Source organism: Mustelus asterias, unplaced genomic scaffold, assembly GCF_964213995.1.
Source record: "Mustelus asterias unplaced genomic scaffold, sMusAst1.hap1.1 HAP1_SCAFFOLD_1730, whole genome shotgun sequence".
Lineage (NCBI taxonomy): Eukaryota > Metazoa > Chordata > Chondrichthyes > Carcharhiniformes > Triakidae > Mustelus > Mustelus asterias.
In genome coordinates, this window is record NW_027591675.1 from 43,565 (window position 1) to 70,918 (window position 27,354).

The 27,354-nt window shown below is 50.2% G+C and overlaps 1 protein-coding gene across 1 annotated transcript; it reads right to left on the minus strand.

The window, feature by feature from the left end:
- Positions 1–869: 869 nt before the first annotated feature.
- Positions 870–23,043, minus strand: LOC144488635 (barrier-to-autointegration factor A-like). Its single transcript, XM_078206700.1, has 3 exons — positions 22,658–23,043; positions 6,527–6,675; positions 870–1,016 (listed from the first exon to the last, which is right to left on the minus strand). The coding sequence occupies exons 1-3, from the start codon at positions 22,836–22,838 to the stop codon at positions 870–872; spliced, it is 477 nt and encodes a 158-aa protein (XP_078062826.1). The 5' UTR covers positions 22,839–23,043.
- Between the last annotated feature and the right edge of the window lie 4,311 nt (positions 23,044–27,354).

A 27,354-nucleotide genomic window follows, 5' to 3' on the forward strand; every position in this document is an offset into this window, starting at 1 on the left:
TTAAAAGACAAAATTGTACCCGCCTCTACTACTGCCTCTAGCAGCTCGTTCCAGACACTCACCACCCTCTGTGTGAAACAATTGCCCCTCTGGACACTTTTGTATCTCTCACCTTAAGCCTATGCCCTCTAGTTTTAGACTCCCCTACCTCTGGGAAAAGATATTGACTATCTAGCTGATCTGTGCCCCTCATTATTTTATAGACCTCTATAAGGTCACCCCTCAGCCTCCTACGCTCCTGGGGAAAAATGTCCCAGTCTATCCAGCCTCTCCCTATAACTCAATCCATCAAGTCCCGGTAGCATCCTAGTAAATCTCTTCTGCACTCTTTCTAGTTTAATAATATCCTTTCTATAATAGGGTGACCAGAACTGTACGCAGTATTCCAAGTGTGGCCTTACCAATGTCTTGTACAACTTCAACAAGACGTCCCAACTCCTGTATTCAATGTTCTGACCTATGAAACCAAGGTGTTCATCCACACTCTCGTGCCTTCTCCCCGTAACCCTTGATCCCCTTATTCGAGAACCTATCCATCTCTGTCTTAAAGACCTGGCCTCTTGCTTGCTGCGTCGCGCGCTCCCAAAGCAAGCTCTGCATTGAGGGTGGGTGTGGGGGAAGGCTGATGCGATGGCTGGTCGCTTTGGAAAGAGACTGACGACTGCTTGTACTTTTATTAATAAATCAGTTCTTGAAACTCTGCGTCAAATCTGGGAGCCCCCTCCCCGGTGAGGCTGGGGCTGCAACATCGATAAATAGTGATTACAGTTTTTATTGGCAGATTTCCGAAGAGATTATGACTCTGAATTAACTGGGGGGTCAGAGGTGGGGGGGGTTGGAGGGGGACGTCAAGGCCGGAAAGGAGGTCCTTAAAGAAAAGCATCACACCACTCTCTGAGGCAGCGGTAGCAATCTTCCGATTGCCTGTTGCCCGCGAAGCATACTTGTCGCATCCAGCATTTGAAGGCAACTTTCTCTTGCTTCAAGAGCAGGAACTGGCCCAGGACATCTTTAGCCTGAAGACAAGGTCAGAACGGAGAGATTAAACCAAGGGAGGCTAATGATATTCCGCACACATTTCACTCACACACGCGCGCGCACACACATTTCACACACACACATTTCACACACACACATTTCACACACACACATTTCACACACACACATTTCACACTCACACATTTCACACACACACATTTCACACACACACATTTCACACTCACACATTTCACACACACACATTTCACACACACACATTTCACACTCACACATTTCACACACACACATTTCACACACACACATTTCACACACACACATTTCACACTCACACATTTCACACACACACATTTCACACTCACACATTTCACACACACACATTTCACACACACACATTTCACACTCACACATTTCACACACACATTTCACACTCACACATTTCACACACACATTTCACACTCACACATTTCACACTCACACATTTCACTCACACATTTCACACTCACACATTTCACACACACACATTTCACTCACACATTTCACACTCACACATTTCACACTCACACATTTCACACACACACATTTCACACTCACATTTCACACACACACATTTCACACACACACATTTCACACACACACATTTCACTCACACATTTCACACACACACATTTCACACTCACACATTTCACACTCACACATTTCACACACACACATTTCACACTCACACATTTCACACACACACATTTCACACTCACACATTTCACACACACACATTTCACACTCACACATTTCACACACACACATTTCACTCACACACATTTCACACTCACACATTTCACTCACACATTTCACACTCACACATTTCACACTCACACATTTCACACACACACATTTCACTCTCACACATTTCACACTCACACATTTCACACACACATTTCACACTCACACATTTCACACTCACACATTTCACACTCACACATTTCACACACACACATTTCACACTCACACATTTCACACTCACACATTTCACTCTCACACATTTCACTCACACACATTTCACACTCACACATTTCACACACACATTTCACACTCACACATTTCACACTCACACATTTCACACTCACACATTTCACACACACATTTCACACACATTTCACACTCACACATTTCACACACACATTTCACACACACATTTCACACTCACACATTTCACACACACATTTCACACTCACACATTTCACACACACATTTCACACACATTTCACACTCACACATTTCACACTCACACATTTCACACTCACACATTTCACACTCACACATTTCACACTCACACATTTCACACACACATTTCACACACATTTCACACTCACACATTTCACACACACATTTCACTCTCACACATTTCACACACACATTTCACACACACACATTTCACACTCACACATTTCACTCTCACACATTTCACACTCACACATTTCACACTCACATTTCACACACACATTTCACACTCACACATTTCACACTCACACATTTCACACTCACACATTTCACACACACATTTCACACACATTTCACACTCACACATTTCACACACACATTTCACACACACATTTCACACACACATTTCACTCTCACACATTTCACACACACATTTCACACACACACATTTCACACTCACACATTTCACTCTCACACATTTCACACTCACACATTTCACACTCACATTTCACACACACATTTCACTCACACATTTCACTCTCACACATTTCACACTCACACATTTCACACACACACATTTCACTCTCACACATTTCACACTCACACATTTCACACTCACACATTTCACTCTCACACATTTCACACTCACACATTTCACACTCACACATTTCACTCTCACACATTTCACTCTCACACATTTCACACTCACACATTTCACTCACACACATTTCACACACATTTCACACTCACACATTTCACACACACACATTTCACTCTCACACATTTCACTCTCACACATTTCACACTCACACATTTCACTCACACACATTTCACACACACATTTCACACTCACACATTTCACACACACACATTTCACTCTCACACATTTCACACACACACATTTCACACTCACACATTTCACACTCACACATTTCACTCTCACACATTTCACACTCACACATTTCACACACACACATTTCACACTCACACATTTCACACTCACACATTTCACTCTCACACATTTCACTCTCACACATTTCACACTCACACATTTCACTCACACACATTTCACACACACATTTCACTCTCACACATTTCACACACACATTTCACTCACACATTTCACACTCACACATTTCACTCTCACACATTTCACACTCACACATTTCACTCTCACACATTTCACACTCACACATTTCACTCACACATTTCACACTCACACATTTCACTCACACACATTTCACACTCACACATTTCACTCACACACATTTCACTCTCACACATTTCACACTCACACATTTCACTCTCACACATTTCACACTCACAAATTTCACTCACACATTTCACACTCACACATTTCACTCACACACATTTCACACTCACACATTTCACACACACACATTTCACACACACATTTCACACTCACACATTTCACACTCTCACATTTCACACTCTCACATTTCACACTCACACATTTCACTCACACACATTTCACACACACACATTTCACACTCACACATTTCACACACACATTTCACACTCACACATTTCACACTCTCACATTTCACACTCACACATTTCACTCACACACATTTCACACACACACATTTCACACTCTCACATTTCACACTCACACATTTCACTCACACACATTTCACACACACATTTCACACTCTCACATTTCACACACACATTTCACTCACACACATTTCACACTCACATTTCACACTCACACATTTCACTCACACATTTCACACTCACACATTTCACACACACACATTTCACACACACACATTTCACACTCACACATTTCACACTCTCACATTTCACACTCTCACATTTCACACTCACACATTTCACTCACACACATTTCACACTCACACATTTCACACACACATTTCACACACACATTTCACACACACATTTCACACTCACACATTTCACACTCTCACATTTCACACACACATTTCACTCACACACATTTCACACTCACATTTCACACTCACACATTTCACTCACACACATTTCACACTCACACATTTCACACTCACACATTTCACTCACACACATTTCACACTCACACATTTCACTCACACACATTTCACACACACACATTTCACTCACACACATTTCACACTCACACATTTCACACACACATTTCACTCACACATTTCACACACACACATTTCACACACACATTTCACACTCTCACATTTCACACACACATTTCACTCACACACATTTCACACTCACATTTCACACTCACATTTCACACTCACACATTTCACACACACATTTCACTCACACATTTCACACTCACACATTTCACACTCACACATTTCACTCACACATTTCACACTCACACATTTCACACTCACACATTTCACTCACACATTTCACACTCACACATTTCACACTCACACATTTCACACACACACATTTCACACTCACACATTTCACACTCACACATTTCACACACACATTTCACACTCACACATTTCACACACACACATTTCACACACACATTTCACACTCACACATTTCACACTCACACATTTCTCACACACACATTTCATTCACACATTTCACTCTCACACATTTCACACCCACGCACTTCTCACCCACGCACACAGTTTGAGGATAAGGGGTAAACCTTTTAGGACTGAGGTGAGGAGAAATTTCTTCACCCAGAGAGCGGTGGAATTCACTCCCACAGAAAGTAGTTGAGGCCAAAACGTTGTGTGAGTTCAGGAAGGAATTAGATATCGCTCCCGGGGCTAAAGGGATCGAGGGATATGGGGGGGGAAGAGTGGGGAATCAGGATATTGAATTTGATGATCAGCCATGATTATAATGAATGGTGGAACAGGCTGGAAGGGCCGAGTGGCCTCCTCCTGCTTCTAGTTTCTATGAGATGAGGAGGAATTTCTTCAGCCGGAGGGTGGGTGAATCTGTGGAACTCGTTGCCACAGAGGAGGCCGGGTCATCGAGTGCATTGAAGACAAAGAGAGATAGGTTCCCAATTGGTGAGGAGATCAGGGGTCACGGGGAAAAGGCGGGAGAATGGGGTTGGGAAATGTATCAGCCATGGCGGGGCAGATGGGCCGAATGGCCTAATTCTGCTCCTATCCCTTATGGATCTTTTACGGGCACCTAGGAGGGCAGATGGGGTCCTCGCGTTAACCTCTGGCCTGAAAGCGGGCACCAGTGGCAAGTGGAGGTTTCCCCTCGGTATCCCAGGGTGGCTGAATGGCCGCCCCCTCCAGCATCGCCTTGGGTGGGGGGAGTTAGCAATGGGCAAGTTCAGACTAGCCCTGCCAGAATATGTAGCTACAACAAGTAATTAGGAAAGCAAAATGGAGTGTTGGCCTTTATTGCAAGGTAGGGTGGAATTTCAAAGTCAGGAAGTCTTGCTACAGCTGTCCAGAGCTACAGATGTGCAGGTTAGGTGGATTGGCCATGCTAAATTGCCCCTTAGTGTCCAAAGATGTGCAGGTTAGGTGGATTGGCCATGCTAAATTGCTCCTTAGTGTCCAAAGATGTGCGGGTTAAGTGGATTGGCCATGCTAAATTGCCCCTTAGTGTCCAAAGATGTGTAGGTTAGGTGGATTGGTCATGCTAAATTGCCCCTTAGTGTCCAAAGATGTGTAGGTTAGGTGGATTGGCCATGCTAAATTTCCCCTTAGTGTCCAAAAAGTGTAGGTTAGGTGGATTGGCCATGCTAAATTGCCCCTTAGTGTCCAAAGATGTGTAGGTTTGGTGGATTGGCCGTGCTAAATTGCCCCTTAGTGTCCAAAGATGTGTAAGTTAGATGGATTGGCCATGCTAAATTGCTCCTTAGTGTCCAAAGATGTGCAGGTTAGGTGGATTGGCCATGCTAAATTGCCCCTTTAGTGTCCAAAGATGTGCAGGTTAGTGGATTGGCCATGCTAAATGCATGGGGTTACAGGGATAGGGCGGAGTTGGGCCTGTATGAGATGCTCTTGCGGAGAGGCGATGCAGTCTTGAATGGCCTTCTTTTGCACCGTAGGGACTTTGTGATTCTGAATTGGGCCGGCACCTACTGGAGTTGAGAAGAATGAGAGGTGATCTTATCCGATTCTGGGGGGGTGGGGGGACACGGAGAGGATGATTCCCCCTCGTGTTGGGGGAGGGAATCTAGAACATGGGGGACATAGTTGAAAAATTAGGGGTGCCCTGAAGGCGGAGATGAGGAGGAATTTCTTCTCTCTGGAGATCTGACTGAATGGCGGAGCGGGTCCAAATGGGCTCCACCTGCTCCTGTTCCTTGCCTCCGCCTCGGAGACCTCACCTTAGTGAAGCCTTTCTCCTCGAGCCTTCCTCCCAGGACCAGGCCAATACCCGCCAGCTCCTTCACCGACTTTTCTCTCATGGGCTCCAGCACAAAGTTCTTGTGCTTCTGAGATGTGGTGTTGACTGTTGGGCAGGTCGGAGGGCGATCTGGAACACACAGAGAGAGAGAGAGAGGCGCACACAGTTAGTGAGGGGAGGATCGAGACTGGGACAGGGCTGGAAAACCCGAAGCACCTTCCTTCCCGCGGGTCCTGCTGCCTGGAGAAACTCACGGTAGCACTCACATCGGGAAGCCATCAACCCCCGGGGACCCCCTCCAATCCCTCAGCCCGAATCCGGATCACACGATGTGGACACTTCATTTCATTTCGCTGCTGGAATTAGGATCCCCACAGTGCAGGAAGAGGCCATTGGGCCCATCGAGTCTCTACCGACAGAGTGTCTTATCCAGGCCCACCACCCTGCCCTATCCCCCCGTAACCACCCACACGGCCAATTCACCTACCCCAAGGCCTTTGGACACTAAGGGGCAATTTAGCATGGCCAAACCATCTAACCTGCACATCTTTGAACTCTAATTTAGCATGGCTTACACATCCTAAAGTTTATTAGTCACAAGTAAGGCTTACATTAACACTGCAATGAAGTTACTGTGAAATTCCACAAGTCACCACACTCTGGGTCAATGCACCGAATCAACACATCTTTGGACACTAAGGGGCAATTTAGCACGGCCAATCCACCTAACCTGCACATCTTTGGACACTAAGGGACAATTTAGCATGGCCAATCCCCCTAACCTGCACATCTTTGGACACTAAGGGACAATTTAACATGGCCAATCCACCTAACCTGCACATCTTTGGACACTAAGGGACAATTTAGCATGGCCAATCCACCTAACCTACACATCTTTGGACACTAAGGGGCAATTTAGCATGGCCAATCCACCTCACCTGCGCATCTTTGGACACTAAGGGACAATTTAGCATGGCCAATCCACCTAACCTACACATCTTTGGACACTAAGGGGCAATTTAGCATGGCCAATCCACCTAACCTGCACATCTTTGGACACTAAGGGACAATTTAGCATGGCCAATCCCCCTAACCTGCGCATCTTTGGACACTAAGGGACAATTTAACATGGCCAATCCACCTAACCTGCACATCTTTGGACACTAAGGGACAATTTAGCATGGCCAATCCACCTAACCTACACATCTTTGGACACTAAGGGGCAATTTAGCATGGCCAATCCACCTCACCTGCGCATCTTTGGACACTAAGGGACAATTTAGCATGGCCAATCCACCTAACCTACACATCTTTGGACACTAAGGGGCAATTTAGCATGGCCAATCCACCTAACCTGCACATCTTTGGACACTAAGGGGCAATTTAGCATGGCCAATCCACCTAACCTGCACATCTTTGGACACTAAGAGGCAATTTAGCATGGCCAATCCACCTAACCTGCACATCTTTGGACACTAAGGGGCACTTTAGCATGGCCAATCCACCTAACCTACACATCTTTGGACACTAAGGGGCAATTTAGCATGGCCAACCCACCTAACCTGCACATCTTTGGACACTAAGGGGCAATTTAGCATGACCAATCCACCTAACCTGCACATCTTTGGACACTAAGGGGCAATTTAGCATGGCCAATCCACCTAACCCGCACATCTTTGGACACTAAAGGGCAATTTAGCATGGCCAATCCACCTAACCTACACATCTTTGGACACTAAAGGGCAATTTATCATGGCCAATCCACCTAACCTGCACATCTTTGGACACTAAAGGGCAATTTATCATAACCAATCCACCTAACCTGCACATCTTTGGACACTAAGGGGCAATTTAGCATGGCCAATCCACCTAACCTACACATCTTTGGACACTAAGGGGCAATTTAGCATGGCCAATCCCCGTAACCTGTATATCTTTGGACACTAAGGGGCAATTTTGCATGGCCAACCCACCTAACCTACACATCTTTGGACACTAATTTAACATGGCTAATCTAACAACCTACAAGTCTTTATTAGTCACAGGTAAGGCTTACAGTAACATTGCAATGAAGTTACTGTGGAATTCCCCAAGTCACCACACTCCGGGTCAATCCACCTAACCAGCATGTCTTTGGACACCAAGGGACAATTTAACATCACCAATCCGTCTAACCTACACATCTTTGGACACTAAGGGGCAATTTAGCATGGCCAATCCCCCTAACCTGGACATCCTTGAACTCTAATTTAGCATGGCTAATCTACCAACTATACGTCTTAAAGTTTATTAGTCACATGTAAGGCTTACATTAACACTGCAATGAAGTTACTGTGAAATTCCCCAAGTCACCACACTCTGGGTCAACGCACCTAGCCCGCACATCTTTGGACACTAAGGGACAATTTAGCATGGCCAATCCACCTAACCAACACATCTTTGGATACTTTGGCATGGTAGGTTGTTGCACAAGGTTAAATTTCACGGGATCCAGGGTGAGGTAGCTAAATGGATTCAAAGTTGACTTCTTGACAGAAGCCAGAGGGTGGTTGTAGAGGTTTTTATTTCAAACTGGAGGCCTGTGACCAGCGGTGTGCCTCAGGGATCAGTGCTGGGTCCACTGTTATTTGTCATTTATATTAATGATTTGGATGAGAATGTAGGAGGCATGGTTAGTAAGTTTGCAGATGACACCAAGATTGGTGGCATAGTGGACAGTGAAGAAAGTTATCTCCGATTGCAACGGGATCTTGATCAATTGGGCCAGTGGGCTGATGAATGGCAGATGGAGTTTAATTCAGATAAATGTGAGGTGATGCATTTTGGTAGATTGAACCAGGGCAGGACTTACTCAGTTAATGGTAGGGTGTTGGGGAGAGTTACAGAACAAAGAGATCCAGGGGTACAGGTTCATAGCTCCTTGAAAGTGGAATCACAGGTGGACAGAGTGGTGAAGAAGGCATTCAGCATGCTTGGTTTCATTGGTCAGAACATTGAATACAGGAGTTGGGGCATCTTGTTGAAGTTGTACAAGACATTGGTAAGGCCACACTTGGAATACTGTGTGCAATTCTGGTCACCCTATTATACGAAGGATATTATTAAACTAGAAAGAGTGCAGAAAAGATTTACTAGGATGCTACCGGGACTTGATGGTTTGAGTTATAAGGAGAGGCTGGATAGACTGGGACTTTTTTCTCTGGAGCGCAGGAGGCTGAGGGGGTGATCTTATAGAGGTCTATAAAATAATGAGGGGCACAGCTCAGCTAGATAGTCAACATCTTTTCCCAAAGGTAGGGGAGTCTAAAACTAGAGGGCATAGGTTTAAGGTGAGAGGGGAGAGATACAAAAGGGTCCAGAGGGGCAATTTTTTCACACAGAGGGTGGTGAGTGTCTGGAACGAGCTGTCAGAGGCAGTAGTAGAGGCAGGTACAATTTTGTCTTTTAAAAAGCGTTTAAACAGTTACACGGATAAGATGGGTAAAGAGTCCCAAAGGCGGGCAATTGGGACTAGCTTCGGGGTTTAAAAAAAAAGGTCGGCATGGACAAGTTGGGCCGAAGCGCCTGTTTCCGTGCTGTATACCTCCATGACTATGACGAATTTAGCATGGCTAATCCACCAACCTACACATCTTTGGACACTAAGGGGCAATTTAGCATGGCCAATCCACCTAACCTTGCACATCTTTTGGGAAGAAACCGGAGCACCCGGAGGAAACCCACGCAGACACGGGGAGAACGTGCAGACTCCGCACAGACAGCGATCTGAGCCGGGAATCGAACCCGGGTCCCTGGCGCTGTGAGGCAGCGGTGCTAACCACGGTGCCAGCTCTTCAAACTGTGTCCGCCACTCTCGTTACCCACCCTCCCGCCACTGGGGAAACACTTTCTCCGTTATTCACTCTATCCAAATCCTTCCTGATTCTGAATGCCCCGATTAAATTTCCGCCTTAACCTTCTCTGCTCCGAGGGGAATGATCCCAGCTTCTCCCAGTCTCTCTGCATCAATGAGGGTCCCTTATATCTGCTCCCATATTATTGTAGGTCTCTCCTGATGCCCTGGGACTGGGATCAGATCCCCCTCTCGCTCTGTTTCCCTCTCAGTCGGACCCATGCTCGGGCGGTTCTCAGTGCTACATGGGTTGGAGCTCACACTCCCTGACATCTTACTACAGCGCAGAGAAATTTAACCTCACTGACATCTGGCGAGAGTTAATGTTGAGAGAGAGGGAGAGAGATGGAGACAGAATGACGGAGAGAGAGAGACGGAAAGACAGAGCAAGAGACAGCAACAAGAGGATGAGAGACAGACAGTGAATAAGAAAGATCCGGAGAGATAGCGAGAAGAGGGAGACGGGAGAAAGGCCGTGAGAGAGAAAGAGACAAGGGAGAGATACAGTGAGAGAGAGAGACACAGAGAGAGAGAGAGAGAGAGAGACACAGAGAGAGAGAGAGACAGAGAGAGACAGAGAGAGACAGAGAGAGAGAGATAGAGACAAGAGAGAGAGACACAGTGAGAGAGAGACATGAGAGAGACACACAGTGAGAGAGAGACACACACAGTGAGACAGACTCAGTGAGAGACACACAGTGAGAGAGAGAGACACACACAGTGAGAGAGAGAGAAAGAGAGAGAGATACAGTGAGAGAGAGACACAGAGAAAGACACAGAGAGAAAGACACAGTGAGGGAGAGACACAGATGGAGAGACACAGAGAGAGACACAGAGAGAGACACAGTGAGAGAGAGACAGTGAGAGAGAGAGTGACAGAGAGAGACACAGTGAGAGAGAGACACACAGTGAGGGACACAGTGAGAGAGAGAGACACACAGTGAGAGAGAGAGAGTCACAGTGAGAGAGAGAGAGAGAAACAGTGAGAGAGAGAGACACAGTGAGAAAGACACAGTAAGAGAGAGACAAGAGAGACACAGTGAGAGAGAGACAGTGGGAGAGAGACAGTGAGAGACACAGTGAGAGAGAAACAGTGAGAGACACAGTGAGACAGAGACAGTGAGAGACACAGTGAGACAGAGACAGTGAGAGACACAGTGAGAGAGAAACAGTGAGAGACACAGTGAGACAGAGACAGTGAGAGACACAGTGAGACAGAGACAGTGAGAGACACAGTGAGAGACACAGTGAGACAGAGACAGTGAGAGACACAGTGAGAGACACAGTGAGACAGAGACAGTGAGAGACACAGTGAGAGACACAGTGAGAAACACAGTGAGAGAGACAAGAGAGAGACAAGAGAGAGACACAGTGAGAGACACAGTGAGAGACACAGTGAGAGAGACAGTGAGAGACACAGTGAGAGACACAGTGAGAGACACAGTGAGAGAGACAAGAGAGAGACACAGTGAGAGACAAGAGAGAGACACAGTGAGAGACACAGTGAGACAGAGACAGTGAGAGACACAGTGAGAGAGACAGTGAGAGACACAGTGAGAGAGACACAGTGAGAGACACAGTGAGACAGAAACAGTGAGAGACACAGTGTGAGAGACACAGTGAGAGAGACACAGTGAGAGAGACACAGTGAGAGACACAGTGAGAGACAGCGAGAGACACAGTGAGAAAGAGAGAGAGAGAGAGACACAGAGAGAGAGAGAGAGACAAGAGAGAGACACAGTGAGAGAGACAGTGAGGACACTGTGAGAGAGACAGTGAGAGAGACAGTGAGATAGAGACAGAGAGAGACACAGAGAGAGAGAGAGAAGAGAGAGACACAGAGAGAGAGACAGTGAGGACACGGTGAGAGAGACAGTGAGAGACACAGTGAGATAGAGACAGAGAGAGACACAGAGAGAGAGAGAGAGACAAGAGAGAGACACAGTGAGAGAGACAGTGAGGACACAGTGAGAGAGAGAGACACAGAGAGACAAGTGAGAGAGTGTGGTAAACCACTGTTAGCTTATTGCCTGTGTGTGTGTGTGACATGCCTGGACACGCCCCTGCCGGCCCTGCCCAGGACTCCTCCCCCCCCGGTCCAGGTATAAAGGTGACTGCTCCTCACCCCCTGCCTCAGTCTCTGGACCAGTTCATCGGCGTGGGTGTGCTCCAAGTCTTTTGCGAATAAAAGCCTATTTGTTCTTGGATACAAACTAGTCTTTGCTTGATTGATGGTGCATCAATTTTATTCGCAAAAAGTTTGGGGATGGAGCAGATACTAAAACCCGATAGATTAGAATTGGACCCTCAAGCTGTAGGAGTCTCTAACGGCTTCGATCACTGGCTGCGATGTTTTGAAACTTTCCTCACCGCCTCCGCCTCCATCGTCCGGGCTGAAACCGACAAGCTCCACGGGCTCCACGCCCGGGTCAGCGATCAAGTATTCTCGATGATTAGAGACGCTGAAACTTACGAGGATGCGATCGAACTTTTAAAAGGCCAGTACGACAAACAAACTAATGTAATCTACGCCAGACATCTTCTGGCTACTCGCAGACAGCAGCCGGGAGAATCGGGCGACCAATTCCTGCGTGCGTTGCGAGCACTTGGCAGGGCCTGCAACTGCAAGGCCGTAACAGCCGCCCAAAACACTGAGGACTTAATCAGAGATGCCTATGTCACGGGTGATGCGCGATAAATCACACGGGAGGCTAGATTGTACCCGGGAAATAAAGGCTTTTATTACCAACAATAACGGAGCTACTATATACAATATACAATCCCAGACTAAAGGGTCACCAGACAGAGCAGTGGCCTTTATACATCTCCAGGAAGGCAGAGCCAACTGGAGTGTACCATAGGACAATATTAACAGGTAGAACAGCCCAACCCTAACCCCAACAGTAACATATCTACAAACCCATAGTGCTGGCCAACCATGGCTCAGCACTCCTGGTGGTAACCAACAATGGTTCACCACATTCACCCCTCCTTTAAAAACAAAGGCTGGCGGGGCACAAAAAAACAGCACAACTGTTCATCTGTCTATAAGTTCAATCGTTTTGGGGGACCGCACCGTCTCTGCGACCTCCTCAACACTGGCGATGACGCCGGTTCAGGCAATCGCGGTGACCTTCTCTCCAAGGCGGTGTCCAGTAACTCCTCCAGTTCCTCACGGGCCGGTAGACCTCGAGGTGGCGACAATCTCCTGGACTCAGGCAAGCTGTACACGGGAGTAAGAGGATTAAGTGGTGGTCCCGATACTGCCCGCGCCGTGTCAGGAGGAGAGATAATGGTCGGGGGTTCCCTAACTGGGGGTGTGGGAGCGACTGGGGTTTCCAAGCCCCCTGCAGGCGCCAGATCTCGAATCGAGACCATGTCCTCTCGCCCGTCAGGATATGCCACATAGGCATACTGAGGGTTGGCATGGAGGAGATGGACCTGTTCAACCAAAGGGTCGGACTTGCGGGTCCTAACATGCCGTCGCAGGAGGACAGGTCCTGAGTACGTCAACCAAGACGGTAATGAGGTCCCAGAGGAAGACTTCCTAGGGAATGAAAACATTCTCTCATGAGGAGTAGCGTTGGTTGCCGTACACAGGAGTGAGCAGATGGAATGGAGCGCATCAGGGAGCACCTCTTGCCAACGGGAGACTGGAAGACCTTTAGACCTCAACGCCAGTAAGACAACCTTCCAGACTGTAGCATTCTCTCATTCAACCTGTCCGTTACCCCTAGGGTTGTAGCTCGTGGTTCTACTTGAGGCAATCCCATTTGAGAGCAGGTATTGCCTCAAGTCGTCGCTCATGAACGACGAGCCCCTATCACTGTGGATATAACAGGGGTAACCGAACAGGGTGAAAAGATCCCGTAATGCTTTGATAACCGTGGCAGCGGTCATATCAGAACAGGGAATGACAAAAGGGAATCGTGAGTACTCGTCAATCACATTGAGGAAGTACACGTTCCGATCTGTCGAAGGAAGGGGGCCCTTGAAGTCCACACTCAGTCTTTCAAAAGGACGAGTGGCCTTAATGAGGTGTGCCCTGTCAGGTCGGTAGAAGTGCGGTTTGCATTCCGCGCATACCTGGCAGCTTCTGGTTATGGACCTGACATCCTCCACCGAGTAGGGTAGATTCCGGGCCTTTATAAAATGGAAGAGCCGAGTGACCCCCGGATGGCAGAGGTCATTGTGGAGAGCCTGTAATCGATTCTCCTGCACACTAGCGCATGTTCCACGCGACAGGGCGTCCGAGGGCTCGTTGAGCTTCCCCGGATGGTACATGATATCATAATTGTAGGTGGAGAGTTCGATTCTCCACCTCAAGATTTTATCATTCTTGATCTTACCCCGTAATGTGTTGTTGAACATGAACGCCACGGACCGATGGTCCGTGAGCAGAGTGAACCGTTTTCCTGCCAAGTAATGGCGCCAATGCCGAACGGCCTCCACAATGGCCTGGGCCTCTTTTTCCACCGCAGAATGCCTAATTTCAGGGCCTTGGAGGGTGCGAGAGAAAAAGGCGACGGGCCTGCCCGCCTGGTTAAGTGTGGCGGCCAGGGCGAAATCAGATGCATCACTCTCCACCTGGAAGGGGATGGACTCATCAATAGCGTGCATTGTGGCTTTCGCGATGTCGGCTTTTATTCCTGCAAAGGCTAAGCGAGCCTCTGCTGTCAGGGGAAAGGAGGGAGACTTGATGAATGGACGGGCTTTGTCCGCGTAATTGGGAACCCACTGTGCATAGTATGAGAAGAAGCCTAAGCATCTTCTCAGTGCTTTGATGCTAGTGGGCAGGGGAAGTTCGAGGAGGGGATGCATACGGTCTGGATCAGGGCCAAGGACCCCGTTTTCCACCACGTATCCGAGGATAGCTAGGCGGCGCTTGTGAAATACACACTTCTCCCTGTTGTAGGTCAGATTCAGGCGAGACGCAGTGCGTAAGAATCTAAGAAGGTTGGCATCGTGGTCCTGCTGGTCATGGCCGCAGATGGTGACGTTATCCAGGTACGGGAAGGTAGCCCGCAGCCCGTTCTGGTCCACCATTCGGTCCATTGCACGCTGGAAGACCGAGACCCCATTCGTGACACCAAAGAGAACCCTTAAAAAGTGGTACAGACGACCATCCGCCTCAAAGGCCGTGTATTGTCGGTCCTCTGGGCGAATGGGGAGTTGGTGGTAGGCTGACTTCAAGTCAATGGTGGAGAACACCCGGTACTGCGCAATCTGATTGACCATGTCAGATATGCGCGGGAGGGGATACGCATCCAGCTGCGTGTATCTGTTAATGGTCTGACTATAGTCTATGACCATCCGGGGTTTGTTCCCATTCTTAACCACCACTACCTGCGCTCTCCATGGACTAGCGCTAGGTTGGATGATCCCTTCCTTGAGGAGCCGCTGAACCTCAGATCGAATGAAGATCCGATCCTCAGCGCTGTAACGCCTGCTCTTTGTTGCGATGGGCTTGCAGCCTGGCACGAGATTCTGGAATAGGGAGGGTGGGGTAATCCTGAGCGTCGAGAGGCTACATGTGGAGCGCTTTGGGCAATTTAGAGGCTGCAGTGCTCCCACTGAAAGCGGAGGGAGTGGCCCATCGTACTGCAGGGTTACACTCTTCAGGTGGACCATAAAATCTAGTCCTAGGAGTATCGGCGCGCAAAGGTGCGGTAACACAAGTTCTCGTAAACCGTGCCCCGCACCGTCAGGTTGACCATGCAGCTCCCGAGCACGGTGACAGACCGGGACCTTGACGCCATCGAAATTGTCTGCCTGACAGTCCGAATCCGGAGACCGCACCGTTTCATGGTGTCAGGGTGAATGAAGCTCTCCGTGCTCCCGCTGTCAAACAAACAATAAATCTGGCGTCCGTTTACCTGTATGTCCATCATGGACTTGTCGAGTCTGTGAGGCTTGGCCTGGTCCAGGATGATTGACGCCACCGTTGGATCTTGGGTGCAACTGCAGGCAGCTGAGATGGTTGATGACGTCCCCTGCTGGTCATTTGCGGTCGGTGCCGACCAGAATGGCTGCCCCCATAGGTCGCACATGGTCGATGGCGCTAAAAGTGGCGGCCTCTGCAGGTCGCATGTGTCTTGCGACTCCGTCGTTAGGAATGGCGGCGCTCTGGAATCGCACGTGGTGGAAGACCTCGAAGACGCAGAAGACCAGGATACCGGCTCCGGAGAATCACACGCCGCACTGCTATGTTTGGAGGGTGGTTTGGTCCGGCATACTTTGGCATAATGCCCTTTCTTGCCACAGGCGGAGCACAATACCGTTTTAGCTGGACATCGCTGCCGAAGGTGTTTCACCCCCCCCACAGAAGTAACACCGCGGGCCTCCTGGAGCTGCTGCCGTCGTCAGGTCCGAGGTTGGAAACACAATCGCGCAGTTTTTCAGAGCCGCTGAATAAAGTGGAGTCTGTGGCTGTACCTGCCACGATGTCCCCACGCGGTCGTCGGGGTACATCTCCAGACTTTTGGAGGCCGTTTCTAGAGCGTCAGCTAATTCTACCGTTTTAGCAAGGTCTAGATTACCTTGCTCTAACAGCCGAAGGCGGATGTACGACGAGCCGATTCTCGCCACGAACGCATCTCGGACTAGATCGCTCATATACTGGGCCGCCGACACTGGCTTGCAATTGCAAGCTCTGGCTAGCTGCTGAAGTTCACACAGGTACTGTTCCGTCGTTTCGCCGGGCTGCCGCCGTCGAGTGGCTAGAAGGTGTCGAGCATGGATCTAATTCGGCGGTTTGTTGTATTGCTTCTTGAGAAGCTCGATGGCCCCTTTGTAGTGTAGGGTCTCACGGATCGATAAGTATACGGTGTCGCTTACCCTCGCGTGGAGGACCCGCAATCTGTCGGCGTCGTTTTGTACGGCTGTAGAGGCATCGAGGTAATCTTGGAAACACTTCAACCAATGGTCGAAAGTGTTCGACGCTCCTGCCGCATGTGGATCTAACGTAAGCCGCTCGGGTTTCAATATTTGCTCCATGGTTGTTTTGGTTTTTAAAAAAAATTTTGTTGGTAATAAAATTGATGCGCGATAAATCACACGGGAGGCTAGATTGTACCCGGGAAATAAAGGCTTTTATTGCCAACAATAACGGAGCTACTATATACAATACACAATCCCAGACTAAAGGGTCACCAGACAGAGCAGTGGCCTTTATACATCTCCAGGAAGGCGGAGCCAACTGGAGTGTACCATAGGACAATATTAACAGGTAGAACAGCCCAACCCTAACCCTAACAGTAACATATCTACAAACCCATAGTGCTGGCCAACCATGGCTCAGCACTCCTGGTGGTAACCAACAATGGTTCACCACAACGGGTATCAGGTCAAACTATTTCCGACAACGACTGCTGGAACAGGGTGGGCTGGACCTACAAAGGACTGTGGCGCTTGCCGACTCGTTAGAGGTGGCCTTCCGTAATCTCGAGGCCTACACCCCCGACCACGGGGGCGCATCGTGGACACCGCGGCCGCCGCCACCTCTCTACTCGGGAGGGCCGCAGGCCTACGCCACGTCCCACCAATGACCCGACTGCTGCGGCAGTCTCCGGAGGCCCGAAGTGCTACTTCTGCGGCCTGGGGAAGCACCCCCGACAACGCTGCCCGGCGAAGGATGCGATCTGCTCCGGGTGTGGAAAGAAGGGCCATTACGCGAAGGTATGCAGGGCGAAGTCGACCTCCAAGCCCAGTAGCGCCGGGTGCGACCCGCGGGGGCCGCCATCTTGGATGCCTTCAGCCGCGTGTGAGCCGTGCAACCCGCCATCTTGGCCGCCTTCAGCCGCGTGTGAGCCGAGCAGGCCGCCATCTTGGATGCCTTCAGCCACGTCGCAAAATCCAACGGTGGCTTCGGTTACGCTGGACCAATCCAGGCCTCACCAACTCGCCAGGTCCATGATGGACATGAGGTAAACGGTCGCACTACAAACTGTTTATTTGACTGTGGGAATATGGAGAGCTTTATTCACCCTAACACAGTGAGTCGCTACGCCCTTTCAGTACTGCCAGTGAAGCAAACGATCTCCATGGCTTCAAAGTCCCACTCGGTGGATGTCCTCGGGTACTGCGTGGCGACCCTGACTGTACGGGGCACAGTGTACAAAAACTTCAGGCTCCTCGTGCTGCCACAACTCTGCGCTGCCGTACTCCTGGGGCTAGATTTCCTGAGTCACCTTCAGAGCGTCACCATGGAGTATAATGGGCCTTTTCCCCCGCTCTCTGTTTGCAATCAGCAGTTCTTAGATCGCCCACCGCGCACCACCTGCAGCCTCTCGACCCTTAAAGTCGCCCCTCCCTCACTGTTTGAAAATCTCACCCCCGACTGCAAGCCCATCGCCACCAAGAGCAGACGGTTCAGTGCTGGAGACAGGGCTTTTATCAGGTCCGAAGTACAACGGCTCTTGGGGGAGGGGATCATCGAGGCCAGTACCAGCCCCTGGAGAGCCCAAGTAGTAGTTGTTAAGACTGGGGAGAAACATCGCATGGTCATTGACTACAGTCAGACCATTAACCGCTACACGCAGCTGGACGCGTACCCCCTTCCCCACGTATCTGACATGGTTAATCAGATTGTGCAATATCGGGTGTTCTCCACCATCGACTTAAAATCTGCAGACCACCAGCTCCCTATCCGCCCGGAAGACCGCCAATATACTGCCTTCGAGGCGGATGGCCGCCTCTATCACTTCCTTAGGGTCCCCTTCGGCGTCACCAACGGGGTCTCGGTTTTCCAGTGTGAGATGGACCAAATGGTAGACCAGAACGGGCTGTGGGCCACCTTCCCGGACCTGGATAACGTCACCATCTGCGGCCATGATCAGCAGGACCACGACGCCAACCTCCACAAATTCCTCCACACCGCCACACTCCTAAATCTGACCTATAATAAGGAGAAGTGCGTATTCCGCACACACCGCCTCGCCATCCTTGGTTGTGTTGTGGAAAACGGGGTCATTGGTCCCGATCCCGACCGCATGCGTCCCCTCCTGGAACTTCCCCTCCCCACCAGCCTCAAAGCACTGAGGAGATGCCTGGGCTTCTTCTCGTATTACGCCCAGTGGGTCCCCAATTATGCGGATAAAGCCCGTCTGCTCATCAAATCCACCTCTTTTCCCCTGACGGCAGAGGCCCGCCTGGCCTTCGACCGCATCAAAGCAAACATCGCGAAGGCCACGATGCACGCTATAGACGAATCCATCCCGTTCCAGGTGGAGAGCGATGCGTCTGACTTCGCCCTAGCTGCCACTCTTAACCAGGCGGGCAGACCCGTGGCCTTCTTCTCACGAACCCTCCAAGGCCCTGAAATTCCACACTCCTCTGTCGAGAAGGAGGCCCAAGCCATGGTGGAAGCTGTACGGCACTGGCGCCACTACTTAGCTGGTAAACGATTCACCCTACTCACGGACCAACGGTCAGTTGCATTCATGTTTAACAACACGCAGCGGGGCAAGATCAAAAATGATAAAATATTGAGGTGGAGAATCGAGCTTTCCACCTACAATTACGACATCTTATACCGGCCCGGGAAGCTCAATGAGCCCCCAGACGCCCTGTCCCGGGAATATGTGCCAGCGCACAAATAGACCAATTGCAGACTCTCCACAACGACCTCTGCCACCCGGGAGTCACCAGGTTTTTTCGCTTTATTAAAGCCCGTAACCTGCCCTACTCCATTGAGGAAGTCAGGTCTATAACCAGACACTGCCAGGTCTGCGCAGAGTCCAAACCACACTTCTATCGGCCAGACAGAGCACACCTCATAAAGGCCACCCGCCCTTTTGAGCGCCTAAGCGTCGACTTCAAAGGCCCCCTCCCCTCTTCTGACCGCAACATATACTTCCTCAACATCATTGACGAATATTCACGTTTCCCCTTCGCTATTCCCTGCCCGGATATGACCTCGGCCACGGTCGGCAGGGCCCTGCACAGCCTCTTCACCCTGTTCGGTTTCCTTAGCTATATCCATAGCGACCGGGGATCCTCCTTTATGAGTGATGAGCTGCGACAGTACCTGCTCTCCAAAGGCATAGCCCCGAGTAGGACCACCAGCTACAACCCCAGGGGGAACGGACAGGTAGAGAGGGAGAACGCGACAGTCTGGAAGGCCGTTTTACTAGCTCTGAGGTCTAAAGGTCTTCCAGTCACCCGCTGGCAAGAGGTCCTCCCTCACGCACTACACTCGATTAGATCACTCCTTTGCACAGCTACCAATGCTACCCCTCACGAAAGAATGTTTGTTTTCCCCAGAAAGTCCTCCTCGGGGACCTCACAACCGTCGTGGCTGACGTCCCCAGGCCCTGTCCTGCTCCGGAAGCAAGTGAGGACCCATAAGTCGGACCCCCTGGTCGAAAGGGTCCAGCTCCTCCACGCCAACCCCCAATACGCCTATGTGGCGTACCCCGACGGGCGGGAGGACACAGTCTCCATTCGAGACCTGGCACCCGCAGGTGCCCCAGGCACCACGACGACCCACAACCCCACACCCCCAACCCCCGTATACAGCACGCCTGAGCCCCAGGAGCCGCCACCACGCACCTGACAATCGGAAGGGACGACAGACGACTCGAGCGACTAGGGCCTGGCGTCTGAACCAACACCGCGGCCACCGGAACCGACACCACAACCGGCACTACGGCGGTCACAGCGGCAGATCAAGCCCCCAGAGAGACTGAATTTGTAAATATTGTTCCACCCACCTCACCCCCGCCGGACTCTTTTTTTAAAAGCAGGGGGTGAATGTGGTAAACCACTGTTGGCTTATTGCCTGTGTGTGTGTGTGTGTGTGTGTGTGTGACATGCCTGGACATGCCCCTGCCGACCCTGCCCGGGACTCCTCCCTCCCCCCCTGGTCCAGGTATAAAGGTGACTGCTCCCCACCCCCCTGCCTCAGTCTCTGGACCAGTTCATCGGCATGGGTGTGCTCCAAGTCTTTTGCGAATAAAAGCCTATTTGTTCTTGCATACAAACTAATCTTTGCTTAATTGATAGTGCATCACTAACCCCGTGCTGTCCCTGTCCTGGGAGTGTTTGATGGGGGACAGTTTAGAGGGAGCTTTACTCTGTATCTAACCCCGTGCTGTACCTGTCCTGGGAGTGTTTGATGGGGGACAGTTCAGAGGGAGCTTTACTCTGTATCTAACCCCGTGCTGTACCTGTCCTGGGAGTGTTTGATGGGGGACAGTGTAGAGGGAGCTTTACTCTGTATCTAACCCCGTGCTGTACCTGTCCTGGGAGTGTTTGATGGGGACAGTGTGGAGGGAGCTTTACTCTGTATCTAACCCCGTGCTGTACCTGTCCTGGGAGTGTTTGATGGGGACAGTGTAGAGGGAGCTTTACTCTGTATCTAACCCCGTGCTGTACCTGTCCTGGGAGTGTTTGATGGGGGACAGTGTAGAGGGAGCTTTACTCTGTATCGAACCCCGTGCTGTACCTGTCCTGGGAGTGTTTGATGGGGGACAGTGTAGAGGGAGACTTACTCTGTATCTAACCCCGTGCTGTACCTGTCCTGGGAGTGTTTGATGGGGACAGTGTCGAGGGAGCTTTACTCTGTATCTAACCCGTGCTGTACCTATCCTGGGAGTGTTTGATGGGGGACAGTGTAGAGGGAGCTTTACTCTGTATCTAACCCCGTGCTGTACCTGTCCTGGGAGTGTTTGATGGGGGACAGTGCAGAGGGAGCTTTACTCTGTATCTAACCCCGTGCTGTACCTGTCCTGGGAGTGTTTGATGGGGGACAGTGTAGAGGGAGCTTTACTCTGTATCTAACCCCGTGCTGTACCTGTCCTGGGAGTGTTAGATGGGGGACAGTGTTGAGGGAGCTTTACTGTGTATCTAACCCCGTGCTGTACCTGTCCTGGGAGTGTTTGATGCGGGACAGTGTAGAGGGAGCTTTACTCTGTATCTAACCCCGTGCTGTTCCTGTCCTGGGAGTGTTAGATGGGGGACAGTGTTGAGGGAGCTTTACTGTGTATCTAACCCCGTGCTGTACCTGTCCTGGGAGTGTTTGATGGGGACAGTGTAGAGGGAGATTTACTCTGTATCTAACCCCGTGCTATACCTGTCCTGGGAGTGTTTGATGGGGACAGTGTGGAGGGAGCTTTACTCTGTATCTAACCCCGTGCTGTACCTGTCCTGGGAGTGTTTGCTGGGGGACAGTGTAGAGGGAGATTTACTCTGTATCCACCCTCGAGGCAGCTCTCTCACCTTTGTCCATATTGAAGTCAGTGACAGCCGTTGTCCTCAGTTCCATCCTTGTTCGCCAGTCGGCACGATCCCCCTGTCGCTCTGTCCTCTCTGCAAGCAAAGTCCACGCTCTCTCTCTCTCTCTCTCTGCCGCTCGCTGTGGGGTCAGTGTTGCCAGTGAGGAGGCAGGGCCCCCACACATAGTGGGATCATCCTTTGTGGTGTCAGCAGCACTGTGCCCATTGTGACACGGACACCCGGCCTCCCTGTGATATATGTTGTTGGGGTGGGGAGGGGGTTTACAACGATGCAGTCGTGGTGGGGGACCCTCATACCTTCTCCCCCATCGCCGACCTCTGCACTGGAGGACATTCAGCCCCTCAGACCTACTATCCCCTCCCAGTCAATAAAATCATGGCGGCTCCTCCACCCTCTTGCCATCCAAGCCCCATTGCGTACGATCGCAGTCTGAATCATACCCAAGGACCGGGCTTTTGCAGCGCCCCCCACGGGACTCGAGAGTTCCAAAAGATTCACCACCCCCCCCGTGCGAGACGGTGGACTCCAGTTCTCGAACCTACCCCACCCCCCAACCCTTCCTGTCAAGCGGGGAGTTGGTGGGGGGAGGGAGAAGCAACCTCTCGACATCCACCCTGTCACTCTTATGGGGACCCCCATAAATCCGGGCTGTCTCAATCCTGTGGGACCATTCAGAGAATCGTACAGTGCAGAAGAGACCCTTTGGCCCATCAGGTTTTCACCGACACACAAGAAGCACCTGACCTTTCGCCTACTCCTGTCTATCACAGACTCCCTCCAGTGCAGAAGGAGGCCATTCAGCCCATCGAGTCTGCACTGACAACAACCCACCCAGGCCCTATCCCCCTAACCCCATGGGCAGCATGGCGGTTAGCACTGCTGTCTCACAGCACCAGAGACCCGGGTTCGATTCCCGCCTTGGGTCACTGTCTGTGTGGAGTCTGCACGTTCTCCCCGTGTCTGCGTGGGTTTCCTCCGGGTGCCCCGGTTTCCTCCCACAGTCTGAAAGACGTGCTGGTTAGGGTGCATTGGCCGTGCTCAATTCCCCCCTCAGTGTACTCGAACAGGCGCCGGAGTGTGGCAACTCGGGGATTTTCACAGTAACTTCATTGCAGTGTTAATGTAAGCCTACTTGAGACACTAATAAATAAACTTTAGCCATGTATTTACCCTGCTAATCCTGATGTGCGGGTTACATGCATTGGCTATGCTAAATTGCCCCTTAGTGTCCCAGATGTAGGTTAGATGGATTAGCAGGGTAACTATGTGGGATTACAGGCATAGGGCCTGGGTGGGATTGTTGTCGAGGCAGATTCAATGGGCCGAATGGCCTCCTTCTGCACTGTAGGGATTCTATGAAATAATTCTCCTGACACTAAGGGGCAATTTAGCATGGCCAATCCACCTAACCCGCACATCTTTGGACACTAAGGGGCAATTTAGCATGGCCAATCCCCCTAACCTGCACATCTTTGGACACTAAGGGGCAATTTAGCATGGCCAATCCACCTAACCTACACATCTTTGGACACTAAGGGGCAATTTAGCATGGCCAATCCACCTAACCTGAACATCTTTGGACACTAAGGGGCAATTTAGCATGGCCAATCCACCTAACCTACACATCTTTGGACACAAAGGGGCAATTTAGCACGGCCAATCCACCTAACCTGCACATCTTTGGACACTAAGGGGCAATTTAGCATGGCCAATCCACCTAATCTACACATCTTTGGATACTGAGGGGCAATTTAGCATGGCCAATCCACCTAACCTGCACATCTTTGGACACTAAGGATTATGAGGATAGGCTGAGGGAGCTCGGTCTTTTCTCCTTGGAGAAACAAAGGATGAGAGGAGACCTAATAGAGGTATATAAGATGTTGAGAGGCACAGATTGGGTGGACTCTCAGAGGCTTTTTCCCAGGGTGGAAATGTCTGCTACGAGAGGACACAGGTTTAAGGTGCTGGGGGGTAGGTACAGGGGAAATGTTAGGGGAAAGTTTTTCACACAGAGGGTGGTGGGCGAGTGGAATCGGCTGCCATCAGTGGTGGTGGAGGCGAACTCAGTAGGGTCTTTTAAGAGACTCCTGGATGAGTACATGGGACTTAATAGGATGGAGGGTTATAGGTAGGCCTAAAAGGTAGGGATGTGTTCGGCACAACTTGTGGGGCCGAAGGGCCTGTTTTGTGCTGTAGTTTTTCTATGTTTCTAAGGGTTTCCTCCCACAGTCCGAAAGATGTGGGGGTTAGGTGCTAAAGCTCTCTCTCAGTGTACACGAACAGGCACCGGAGTGTGGTGACTAGGGGAATTTCACAGTAACTTCATTGCAGTGTTAATGTAAGCCGACTTGTGACACTAATAAATATGTTTTATCTTTGGACACTAAGGGGCAATTTAGCATGGTCAATCTACCTAACTTACACATCTTTGGACACTAAGGGGCAATTTAGCACGGCCAATCCACCTAACCTGCACGGTGGCACAGTGGTTAGCGCTGCTGTCTCACAGCACCAGGGACCTGGGTTCGATTCCCAGCTTGGGTCACTGTCTGTGCAGAGTTTGCACGTCCTCCCCGTGTCTGCGTGGGTTTCCTCCGGGTGCTCTGGTTTCCTCCCACAGTCCAAACGATGTGCTGGTTAGTTGCTAAATTCTCCCTCAGTGTTACCCGAACAGGCGCCGGAGTGTGGCGACTGGGGATTTTCACAGTAACTTCATTGCGGTGTTAATGTAAGCCTACTAATAAAATAGACTAAAAACATCGGTGTCCAAAACTCAGTTTCCAGCTCACACAACTTTTCAGTCAGAGTTGCTCAAGCAACGGACACCTACTGCAGATGAGAGTTCACACAGGAGTCTATGAGAACCCACATACCACAGCTGCAACACATCACCTCGCCTTCCATACTTTAGTATTTTAATCAACTAATTATTTCCTCAATTACATTTTTAATTAATGCCCCCAGTCCTGCTCGTCCTGCCACAGCCCGAGGTGGTTTGGTCCCAACTTGTGCCAGAGACCCATTTTGGGATGTTTTAATCCCATTAAAGAAGCAAATAGAATCATAGAAACCCTACAGTGCAGAAGGAGGCCATTCGGCCCATCGAGTCTGCACCGACCACAATCCCACCCAGGCTCTACCCCCACATATTTACCCACTAATCCCTCAAACCTACGCATCCCAGGACTCTAAGGGGCAATTTTTTTAACCTGGCCAATCAACCTAACCCGCACATCTTTGGACTGTGGGAGGAAACCGGAGCACCCGGAGGAAACCCACGCAGACATGAGGAGAATGTGCAAACTCCACACAGACAGTGACCCGAGCCGGGAATCGAACCTGGGACCCCGGAGCTGTGAAGCAGCAGTGCTAACCACTGTGCTACCGTGCCGCCCACATGGATAGATGGAAGATGGAAGTGTTACTCCGACACTCCATTCAGACACACAAGCCGATCAAAGACCGGGAATCAACTCACAAGCAGATGAAACATAGAAGATAGGAGCAGGAGGAGGCCATTCGGCCCTTCGAGCCTGCTCCACCATTCATCACCATCATGGCTGATCATGCAACTCAATAGCCTAATCCTGCTTTCTCCCCATAACCTTTGACCCCGTTCGCCCCAAGTGCTATATCCAGCCGCCTCTTGAATACATTCAGTGTTTTGGCATCAACTACTTCCTGTGGGAATGAATTCCACAGGCTCACCGGGTGAAGAAATGTCTCCTCACCTCCGTCCTAAATGGTCTCCCCCGAATCCTCAGACTGTGACCCCTGGTTCTGGACTCCCCCCACCATCGGGAACATCCTCCCTGCATCTACCCTGTCTAGTCCTGTTAGAATTTTATAAGTCTCTATGAGATCCTCCCCCCTCATTCGTCTGAACTCCAGCGAAAACAATCCTAACCTGGTCAATCTCTCCTCAGTCCCGCCATCCCCGGAATCAGCCTGGTAAACCTTCGCTGCGCTCCCTCGAGAGCAAGAACATCCTTCCTCAGAAAAGGAGACCAAAACTGCACACAATACTCTGGGTGTGGCCTCACCAACATAGAAACCAGAAGCAGGAGGAGGCCATTCTGCCCTTCTAGTCTGCTCCGCCATCCATTTTGATCATGGTTAATCATCAAATTCAATATCCTGATCTCCCCCCCCCCCCATATCCCTCGATCCCTTTCGCCCCGAGAGCGATATCTAATTTCTTCCTGAAATCACACAACGTTTTGGCCTCAACTACTTTCTGTGGGAGTGAATTCCACCGCTCTCTGGGTGAAGAAATTTCTCCTCACCTCAGTCCTAAAATGTTTCCCCCCTTATCCTCAAACTATGACCCCCTAGTTCTGGACTCCCCCCACCATCGGGAACATTCTTTCTGAATCTACCCTGTCTAACACTGTTAGAATTTGATAAGTTTCTATGAGATCCCCTCTCACTCTTCCAAACTCCAGTGAACATAATCCTCACCGACTTAGTCTCTCCTCATATGAGGGACCTGCCATCCCAGGAATCAGCCTGGTAAATCAGCCAGGTTATTGTTGGAGACGAGGGAAGAGATTGCAGAGCCTCTGGCGCTGATCTTTGCGTCGTCGCTGGAGACGGGAGAGGTGCCGGAGGATTGCGGATGTGGTTCCTATTTTCAAGAAGGGGAATAGAGATAGCCCAGGAAATTACCGACCGGT